This window comes from Orycteropus afer, unplaced genomic scaffold (genome assembly GCF_000298275.1).
Source record: "Orycteropus afer afer isolate SDZICR_OR568_19922 unplaced genomic scaffold, OryAfe1.0 scaffold00481, whole genome shotgun sequence".
Taxonomy (NCBI): domain Eukaryota; kingdom Metazoa; phylum Chordata; class Mammalia; order Tubulidentata; family Orycteropodidae; genus Orycteropus; species Orycteropus afer.
Window position 1 is genome coordinate 1,251,050 of NW_006922068.1, and position 11,613 is coordinate 1,262,662.

Genomic DNA, 11,613 nt, shown 5'->3' on the forward strand with positions numbered 1-11,613 from the left:
TATTAATATAGCTACTGTGGCTTCTTTCTTTTCATTCATGTTTGCATGGTTTATCTTTTTTTTTTTCATTTTTGTATTTTAACCTAGTATCATATTTGAAAGGTGCTCTGGTGGCACAGTGGTTAAAGCATTCAGCTGATAACAGAAAGGTTGGTGGCTCAGACCCACCAGCTGATCTGTGGGAGAAAGATGAAGCAGTCTTCTTCCATAAAGATATATTCCTTGCCAGTTCTACATGTCACTGTGAGAATCGAATTGATGGCAGTGGGTTTGTATTTGATTTATATCGTATCTGAAGTGAATTTCTTATAGACAGCATATAATTTTTGAATTATCATTCTGATAATCTGTCTTTTCATTGGTGTTTTTAGACCATTTTCATTTAATGTAATTATCAATAGGTTGCAGTTTACCTATACCATTTTATTATTTGGTTATTCATTCTGCTTTTTGTTCCTATTTACCCCTTCCTGCCTTCTTTTAGGTTATGTGACATTTTAAACTGCCCTATCTCAATTTATCCCTTGTATTTTTGACTATTACCTCTCTGTATAGGTTTTTTAGTAGTTCCTCTAGAATGAAGTAATTCTAATTCTTAAATATCTAAGAGTGAGCTTTTTTCTTTCTTCCAACTATTACACTCTCACCTGTTGCCAGCTTCTCATATAAATAATGTAAATGTTCTTGCTTAGGTAGCTCAGCATCTGGGGTTGAGGGAACTTCAAAATCAGAGGAACTCTGAGAATCTGCCTTTGTGCTAGGACTTAGCAACCATTTTTCCTCAGGTATGTGTTTCCCACTACTTACTGCAGTTGGTTCTCCAGTACCAACTCTATTTACATCTTGATCTCTGTTTTTCAAATCAGAGTGAGTATTCTTTGGACAAAGTGCATCCTGTTCCAGTGGGGAGGCAATAATATTCTCTTTAATTCTTGGTCTATAGCTACCTTTGTTTAAGAAAGTAATATCACTGCAGTTTCTCTCTTGGGAAGATAACAAAACTGTGTCAGATTGGCTGTCCCAGCCTTGACTTCCTTGTTCTGATATGTGTGTAGACTGAGAAGAATTCTGGGAAGAGATGTGGGTTGATTCCCCATCAGAGTCACTGAAAAGCTTTGGTGACTGAGATGCCCCTGCCTCTGTGGAAGAAGGGAAGTTTTCCAAACCATCATCTGTGACTTCATCATTTTTTTTAAAGAATACTTCCCACTGTGGTACATCCACATCAGACTTATGCTGCTGAAGTGTTAGAGGATCCATTCCTCCTTGCGAAGCTGGGATGTCTAATTCTTCTTCACCTTCACTGTTGGATTCTTGACAATCTACAAAGTTTGCCAAAAGAGAGGTTTGTATACTGTCTTCTTCGAAGCATCCTGCGCTTTGTCGTGGTTTTTCAGGCTGATTTTGTGATATTGTAGTCACTGAGAAGACTTCGGGTTGAAGAATTTCCTGGTTTGGAACCTTGTGCCTTAAAGGTACTGGTGGAAGGTCATCAAAGAGATCATCATCTTCTTCCTCTGTGAGAAAAACGAAACAGGTTTATAGGCAACAGAAAGCAGAGGTAGCCAATCTGTGCTTTTCACAGAAATCCAATTTGTGGCATTTCATTCTTGGAATTGCAAAGAATAGGAAGTTAATTTTTCAAAGGGAAATTTAAAAGCCCCTTATTCTTGGGAAATTCTGAATACTGTAATCACCATTGTTCAGTTTTCCATATGGGCAATCTACTTCCGTAGTGATACTGCCTCAGAAACCCAAGGAGGGGTCGCTATGAGTTGGGTCTGACTAGATGGCATGTAACAGCAACAAGTAAAATTGAGACTAAGATTTGTGTTCCCCAAATAAGGCCACAATGCATTTTGTTTGTAGTTCTTAAACCTGACAGCATTAACATCACCTGAAGAGCTTTTTAAGTTCTGCAGCTGGTTCTGTTCATCAGTCAGGTTTGCGAACTATGCAGAAGAGAAGTTTGCAAACTGTTTGTTCTGCAAATAGTAGATATTCAACTGAAAGGAAATTAGATGCTCTTGAGGCTGAAAGAATCTATGTATATTAAATGCTTGGCAAAAATGCTTCTGTAAAGATTACAGCCAACAAAACCCTATGGAGCAGTTCTGCCCTGTAGCAGATGGGGTCATCATGAGTCAGAGCCAAAGACACAGCAGCTAACAATAACGATGTATTTGGCAACTTAGTATTCTGCTGGATCTGATGTTAACTTACAATAACTTTCTTAAACAGTATTTTCCGAGTGATGTAGCTGACTGTTGCATTTTTAAAAGCCACTACAATAATGCCACAGAGACTAGCATGCAGTGAAGCTCCCATTTTACCAATAAGGAAACTGGCCCAGGGAAGGTATATGATAATGCATAACCTAGCTTAAAAAACTATCACCTAATGGCAAATCTTACATATATATATGTAAGATATATATATATGGTATTTATATTTCCAAATTTTAAGGAAGCACCATACCATTTTCCATAATGGTTGTACCATTTTATAGTCCCACCAGCAGTGTATGAGAGTTCCAATCTCTCCACACCCTCGCCAGCATTTGTTATTTTCTCCCTTGTTGAACTTTGCTGTTATTGCTGGGGTGAGATGATACACACAGTGGAATACTATGCAACATTAAAAAGAATAATGAAGATATATAATTTATTTTAATCCCTTCAATCATATCAAACCTATCTCAATTATTCATCTATTTGCCCTCTCTTCCCATCCTCTCCTATTCTGGTAACCAACAAAGAAAATTTCCTTCCCTGTGACTTTTTACAATAATGGACTAGTTTGTGTCAGAGCTAGTACTCAAACCTAATTCTTAAGTCCAATTTTCTATTATGATTTATAATTGTTTAAACAAGCAACTATTTATCGTATCCTTCTTTCCTAAAGGGCTGTGGTGACTAAGATGTCTAGCTACTGTATTTGGAATCACCCTAGTCTCTTAGATACGGCTTTACTTTAAGCCATGGATGTGTTTGCATTAGCTCTTCCACTAGTATGCTAGAGTGCTTCTTCTTATGAAATGTTTTTGTATTATCTAAGTTAATGTTCTTCAGGACCAGTGAGTATACCAATGTCATGGTATGTTTCAACTGTACAATACTTTAGTACAATGAATCCCCATATGTCCATAACCAGGCTTAAAAAACTATTAACTTAACCTAAATCACAATAAAAAAAAAAAAAAAGTTGAATGTAGAACAACAACAAAACTATTAACTAACGGCAAATCTTATTTTTTATATATATTATACCATTTTTAATCCCTTCAACCATATCAAACCTATCTCTTAATTACTTATTCATCTATATTCCCTCTCTTCCCATTTCTGCCCATCCCTGGTAACCAACAAAGAAAATTTCCTTCCCTGTATAAACCTTTTTCCCTTGACTTTTATTCAATAATGGACTCATATAATATTTGTCCTTCTGTAATTGACTCATTTCACTCAGCATAATGTCCTCCAAGTTCAGCTACATTATGAAGTGATTTGCTGATTCTTCATTATTCTTTAAGGTTGCATAGTATTCCACCGTGTGTATTATCTCACCTCAGCAATAACAGCAAAGTTCAACAAGGGAGAAAATAACAAATGCTGGCGAGGGTGTGGAGAGATTTGAACTCTCATACACTGCTGGTGGGACTATAAAATGGTACAACCATTGTGGAAAATGCTATGGCGCTTCCTTAAAATTTGGAAATAGAAACACCATTTGATCCAGCAATCCCATTACTAGAAATATATCCTGAAAAGGTAAGACCCAGGATAGATAAATGCACACCCATGCTCACTGCAGCACTATTTACAATAACAAAGACATGGAAACAACCTAAGTGCCCATCAACAGATGAATGGATAACCAAACTATGGTACATACTGTAAAATACTTTAATCTGTAAAAGTATTTTCACATTACCTCACCTGTATGCATCTGAAATCAAGTGATAGCAGTAGAAGCTAATTCTGTGACATGTTCCTTCTGTAATAACCATTTAAAAAATTTAAAACTTCTCTGTATGAAAATGAAAGGCATATAACACTAAGAAAAAGTCACAAGAAGTATGACATTGTTGAAATCCTCAAGGGTTTATGTAAACTGATAATTAGCAAGCCTAAAGCCTGTAAGAAAAGAAACCAAACCAAACCAGAACCCACTGCCATCAAATGGATCCCACTAACAGTGACCATATAGGATAGATAGAATAGAACTGCCCTATAAGGAGCTCTTGTGTCATAGTGCCTAGGGCATCTGACTGCTAACCAGAAGGCTGGCAGTTCAAACCCACCAGCCACTCCTTGGAAGGATGATTGGGCAATCTACTTCCATAGTGATACCACCTCAGAAATCCAAGGAGGAGTGGCTATTTATATGACATTGTCTACAAAAAGAATATTCTACAACAAAAAGAGCCAGTGAACTTGGTTGTTTCAACAATCAATGTAAAATTCTGTTAATCTCCTAGAATAACAACAAAAAAATTGACTTCTACCAATTTTGTTTTAAATGGCTCCTACTTAAATTTTGATGCTTGTTTCATAATAAATATTACCATTATAAATGAACAAATGAAAAGATGTCATAAAAGAAAATTTAATGGATCAGAAAACAAATACTACAACAAATAACTATATTGTTTTTAGATAGATCTTTCATCTCTAACAGGTAATAATTTAAAAAATTCTATTCTTTACTCTTATAAATTTTTCAATGATTTCATCACAATTAAGCTGCCAAATAATATCTACTTTCTTACATAATAATTCAATGTATCTTTCTTGAATTATTGTATGCTCTGGGGACAAAAAAGCATTCTGTTGTGCAATGTCTGATCATTAAAGTTAGGAATATGTGTAAAGCAATTTCAACACTGGGAAATACACATTGTATTTTATCTTCTATTAGAGAATCATACATTTCTGCATTAGTAAAACGTCTCTTTCCTGAATCTGTAAACTTAGTTCTAACATAACAATGAAATTGTTTGCACTTTTCCACAAAGATTTGTATTTAATGGGGTAAGTCTATACTAATTTCTTGGATGCCTTCACACATTCTTCATCAAGTATATCCACATTGTTTAAGGAGCAATATCTATTTGAAAGATTTTATCTACTTTCACCCTTCTTTTCTTTCTTGCAAGACTTTAAGCCAGCATTTAGCTTCTTTAGTTTCCTGAAGTTGTCAAAATCAGTTTTGTTGTGTTTTCAAATTTTTCTCTTAAACTATGTAAATACCCTGTTACTGGAAGAGGTTCGTGCTTGTCATTAAATTTACTTCTAAATCTTGGAGTGTTTGACTCATCCAGTGAAAATGCTGCAATATATTAACTAATTATATACTCCACTGTTTGCATTTTGTTGGCAATGTTTTCAGCTTCTCTTTTCCTATCCCCTTCTTGTGTCTAGTCTTCAATAATATTTTCTAAAGCATCTAGAATCTGAGTGTATGATTCCACGATTACACTTGTTGCTACACCATGTGCTTCCCAACATGTATTAGAAAGACGTTTTAATACTTAGTCATTGCCTGTGTATCTTTTAAGAACTGCCCATTGGTGAGCAGAGATGGGGAAACAAGTGCAGAGTAACTGAACAGAAAAAAATCAACTGCTTCTGGACAACAATCTCCTGTGCTAAGTCCTAAAACATTAAGTGAATGTGTAGCACATGGTATGAAAATGGTATATTCATTACATTCTAAAATTTTCTGTTGCATGACTTTATAATGCCCTGGCATATTGGCAGCATTGTTATAGGACTGGCCTCTGCACTGACAAAAATCAATGTTGCAAACTTCATATTAATAGTGAATAATCTGCTTTGCAATTTCTTTTTTTAATTGTGATTTGGGTGGAAGTTTACAGAGCAAATTTACTTGCAATACAGCAGTTCACATACACTTTGTCTCATGACATTGACTACAATTTACCACAATGCAACAACTCCTCTCCCACTTCCTCCCAACAGTTACCTCTTCCCTGTGTCCATCCCTCCATGCACTTCTGCCCCCTGAGCTGTCTCCCTGTGCATAAGGAGCCCTTATTTCTCCCATGATTGTTCTCTCCAAGGAGTGTATCTACCTGAGGTAAATGTTCAACTCATATGCCTATCTTTTGTTTGGCTGGAAGCCAGAGGTGTGAGTTCAATTCCAGACCTGAAGGGCAGCTAGGGGTCATAGTCTCAGTGGTTCCCCCAAGCTCTATCAGACCAGCAAACCTGGTTCCCTCCTCCTTTTTTTTTTTCCAAATGATTTTGAGTTTTGTTCCACATTGTTCTCCCTCTCTATCCACGATCTCCTACATAGATCCTCCTCCGAGTGGTTGACAGTGGTAGCCGGGCACCATCCAGTTCCTCATAGTCATATAGGCTGCAGATCACATGGTGTACAAGTCATAAAGACTAATTCTTTCCATGGATCTTTGGTTTTCTTCATTCTTCTTTGCTCTGGATGAGGAAAGACCCATCGTTGCATCTAGATGGTTGCTTGCAAGCTTTTAAGATCCCAGTTGCTACTCGCCAAAGTAGGAGGTAGAACAATATTCTGTATAGTATGTTATGTCAATTGGCTTGATGTCCCCTGTGACTATGGTCCCGACCCCACAGGCTCAACTACTCACTCCCTCTGGGTAGCTGGCTGTGACCAAGTGACTACAACCTTGTCCCTTGTCAGCTCCACTGTACACCTGGGAATTCAGATTATACAAATACACTTAAAGGACCATTGTCTGCCAACCCTGTACATGGTCTTGGGTACACTCCCCGCTTCATAGACATACCTACTAGTTCAGCCTGTCCACCCATCTATCCACCCGTATACCCACATTTGCCTTCACTGACAACGCAGTACTGTATGTGCAAAGGGGTTCATCTTTGTTGTCTGTACCTTCCATATACCTCTCTCTCTCTTCTTCTTCCTCAATGCCACCATGTTGATCACTCACATCTGGTACACTGGCTTCCTCTTCACCCAAATCAATACTTGTCTCTACCTTAGTGTTCCCTCCCCCCTGGTAACCAACAAAGAAAATTTCCTTCCACAGATAAACCTTTCCTTGATTTTTACAATAACGACTAATACAATATTTCTCCTTCTGTGATTGACTTATTTCACTAAGCATGATGTCCTGCAAGTTCATCCACGTTATGCAGTGTTTTGCAGATTCTAGCTTATTCTTTAGGGTTGACTTGCAATTTCTTCACTGGTGTGACTTTTTCTTGTGTGTATGTGTGTGATCTGGGTGAAAGTTTACAGAGCAAATTCACTTTCCATATAGAAGTTCACATACACTTTGTCTAATGACATTGACTACAATTTACCCCAAATGGTGTGACTTTTTAAGCTAGTAAATGTGATAATCACTGAACAAGTTTACCATCTGTTGGAGATTTGTATCTTGAAACAATACTTAGCTGATCTCTTTAAGAAAGATCAGGAGTGGCATCTACAGGCAAACTGAAATACAGAGTTATACTTATTTCACTGAAAATAGCTAATTATCACTTATTAAGTTTATTAATTCTTCACACATAGTTTTAGACATAGATGATGGATTGCCCTTTTCTGTGTAACTATATTTTGAGATGTGACCTGCTAAAATTGGATCAAACTGAGCAAGAAGTTCAAGTAAACCCCCAACATTTCCATTTTGTGGTGATGCAAACACTTCATTTCTTCCTCCAAAAGACAGTCCACGTCCAGCAATTGTTATAATAACAGCAGTAACATGTTGCAAAATGGCTTTCCAATACTGATATTCTTCATTAATTTGTTTCCAGTCTGTGAGTTAAGCCTAAGCCATGTCTTTGGTTTAAATAAAACAATGTATAATCTCTGTGACTTTAACTGTTTTCATGTTTCTCAATCATTCAAGTAGCACCAATTGCTAAATCCATCCATAGCAAATTAAGAATAAAATTATTTAGGACTGAATAGTTTGCAAACAAAACAATATTCAGAGCCAACTGACAGAGAATACATTAACCAATCCTTTTTATAATAATACCATTAGCTTTCCATCCTAGAAATATATTCTGGCTACAGAACCTTGTTGTTTACCATCCAGAAATTTCCTATATGAACTTTCAAATAGTCCACTGTGATGGTGACAATCACTTGGCCCTGTTTCAATCCAATAACTTATGTAATTAGAAGAAAAATAACTTCACAAAGCAAGATCTGTATTTCTGATATTTATGGAGTCTGCAGATGCAACAATTTTAGATTCTAAAACAGTTTCACTTTCTACCCCATTATTTATTTATTTACTACAGCAAGGAATGGATGCAGAATTTGGAACAGTTTCTGTTATATTTATATTGCTCTGGATGAGGAGAGACCAATCGTTGCATCTAGATGGTTGCTTGCAAGCTTTTAAGGACTAGTGTTACTAGTACGATTTGCATTAAACTCGATGGTTCAATGGAAGAAGTCTCTTCTGATTCATTACATTTTACAAACGAAGTTAATTTTGGAATTGTCTTTAGGGATTCACAAATTCTTTTCATCATCTGTTTTCATGCTTGTGAACTACTTATTTGTTGCTGTTTGATTTTAGTTGGATATAAAACTGTCACTTTTTAAATTTGTTCTACCATAACAAATAAATTTGAATAATTGCAAATACATAAAATTTATAAAACAAGTAAAAATTACAAAATAAATTTTACATTAGAGTTTGGATGTTAACACAAAAATTTATATTTGAAAATTAGTATGTTAAAAAAATCGATTTAGAATATGTAATTATGTTCTTCAGGTTTGTGACAGTCAAAGAAATAGTACTTAAAAGACAGTCAGATATAATTTCATTCATTTTGTTATATGATGTTTGTTGGGGGGGCCCTTAATAGATCTCCATGAGTGTTTTTTGTCTTGAAATAATACTTAAAAAGTTGCACACTCATTTCTGTCCTTTGATGCTGTATCTTCACAGTTCACTGGACTGACGACTGCTGATCCCGAATGGGGGCAAGAGCAATCACAAACAGCATGATACAAACACAAGGGTATGTTCAATTTGAAAGCGTGTTTTGGTTTGCTTTGCACAGGACCAGATACATCATGAGTCTTCCAATTATAATGCCACTGGAACGTTCATATGTGGTTGAAAAAAATGAACTCAATATGAAGTTACACCCAATCAGTCCAAAATGAAAAAAGAAATATAACTTTCCTATCTAAATGTTATAAAATGGTATCAACTTATTTAGTGCCCTGCTAGTTCCCTTCCAGTGCAGTACTTGTTTGTCCTTGTGTCCTGTCTGCTTGGCATCTATTGGTCTTTGGTTTGGACAACTGGTACTTGTTTTTTTTTTTGTTTGTTTGTTTGTTTATTGTTGTTTGAGTGAAACTTTACAGAGCAAATTCTCTCTCCATACAGCAGCTCACATACACTTTGTTTCATGACACTGACTGCAATTTACCACAGTGCAACAGCTCCCATCCCTCTTCCTCCCCAAGGTTACTTCTTTCCTGTGTCCTTCCCCTCCTATGCACTCCTGCTCCCCAAGCTGTCTCCCTGTGCATACACAGCCCTTCTATTCTCCCATGATTGTTCTCTCCCAGGAGTGTATCTACCTATTGTAAATGTTCAGCTCATATGCCTGTCTTTTGTTTGGTTGGAAGCCACAGAAGTGGGTTTAATTCCAGACCTGAAGGGCCGCTAGGGGCCAGAGTCTCAGAGGTCCCATCAGGCTCTATCAGATCAGCAAAACTAGTCCCTTTTTTTTTTTTTTTTTTTTAAGATTTTGAATTTGTTCCACATTGTTCTCCCACTCTATCCAGGTCCTACATAGACCCCCCTCTGAGTGGTTGACAGTAGTAGCTGGGCACCATCTAGTTCTTCGGGTTTCACAGTCCTATAGGCTGAGGATTGCATGGTTGGTACCCGTTTTATTGATGCCCTTAAGCACATGCTTACTTTGCTTACTGTAATTTGTCCCTGCCCTTAAGTATTCAGTGTACTGAGGCACAATCTTATAAGGAAACTACCTCAGGCCAAAAAAGAACCACTCAAAGGAATTAAAGAAACAGCACCAGAACTCACACATTGTTAGGAATAGTGCCTATTCCCAATAACCAAAACTGAAAACCTCATAATTCACAGAGTAAATTGGTAAGAGTACTAAGAAAGGCCTTGGCTCAGGGGGGGAAGTTAACTCTAAACCAACTGTCATCGTGGCCCTCCCTATCAAAGATAAAAAGCAATACACAAAAGGATCAATCTATTTCAAGTCACTTAACCACCTCCCAAAACAGAGCTCATGATATTTTTGTTGTTGTTATGTGGGACAAGTTGGACCCAACTCATAGTGACCCCTCCCTGGGTTTCCCAGGTGGTATCACTACAGAAGTGGATTGCCCAACATTCCTTCCGAGGAATGGCTGGTGGGTTTCTACTGCCAGCTTTCTGGTTAGCAGTCAAGTGCCTTAGGAACTATGCTACCAGAGAGATCTAAAATTGCAAACCTAACAAGGCAAAATTCAGGATATACGGTATCCAATAAAAAATTACCAGATATGCAAAGAAGAAAGAAAATACAACCCATAATAAAGAGAAAAATCAATCAAAACTGACCAATAAATGATAAAACATACAAGTAAACCTTTGTGATCTTGTATTAATCACTGGATTCTTAGATGTGACACCAAAAGCACAAACAATAAAACAAAAAAATGGACTTAATAAAAATTTAAAATTTTTACACTTCAAAAGACACCATCAATAAAGTGAAAAGGGGGGATTCCAAGATGGCAGAATAGGCAGAAAGACTGCCAGACCCTCTTCAACAAAGAAAAGGGAAACCAATTAACAGACACAGAAGATAATCCTGGACCCCTAAGCCTTGAAGGGAAGGATATAGAAGTGGAGTAAACCCAAACTAGCAGAAGAATTGCATGAAAATACCAAAAAAAGGAGACATATGGAGCTGCAGTCTGGCAGCAATCCTGAGTGATCCTGATGACACAGACAACTTGGAAATTCCCGAGTGATGGTAGGACCTAAGAATTAACCTAAAAATCAGCCCTGCTAGCAAGGGACTGCATGGAGGACTGCTCTGGTGGCTGGGGAATAAAAGGTGAAGAAGCAGTGAAGAGGAAGATGGGCTGAGCTATGGACTTTTGCCTGTCCGGAGAGTACCGCCATTTTGAATATTTACAAGTGGCTTGACCATTTTGGATATTTAAAGAGACAGCGCTCTCCCACATTCCAGGGGCTTAAGAACAGGTTCTGCTTGCCAGTAACCCCAAGGACACTCTGGACCTGCACAACTGAAAAGGTGTGACATACCTCTTGTTACACTTATACCCCACACCTGCTTGGTGAACGGAGGTGTGGCCATCCCCCACTCCCACCCACCTTCTGGGTCCGCAGGTACTCCATCCCAGTCTGTGAGCTCGGACAGAGCCTGGGTCCTCCACCAATTTTTCTCTTTTTCTTTTCTTTTTTCTGGTGTTTAGTTGGCTTCTATTTGTCTGTTTTAAAACTACTATTATCATTAATGGAGCTCTGGTAGCATAGTGCCTAAGGCACTTGACTGCTAACCAGAAGGCTGGTGGTTCAAACCCACCAGCCACTCCTCGGAAGGAAGGTTG

At 37.5% G+C, this 11,613-nt stretch overlaps 1 protein-coding gene across 1 annotated transcript in view; it reads right to left on the reverse strand.

The window, feature by feature from the left end:
• Positions 1 to 603: 603 nt before the first annotated feature.
• The window catches only part of DCLRE1C (DNA cross-link repair 1C), a 105,238-nt gene continuing 94,228 nt past the window's right edge, over positions 604 to 11,613 (reverse strand). Inside the window, exon 14 of the mRNA XM_007954920.2 lies at positions 604 to 1,517. Coding sequence (XP_007953111.1) covers positions 604 to 1,517 — 914 coding nt within the window. The remainder of the gene's footprint in view (positions 1,518 to 11,613) is intronic.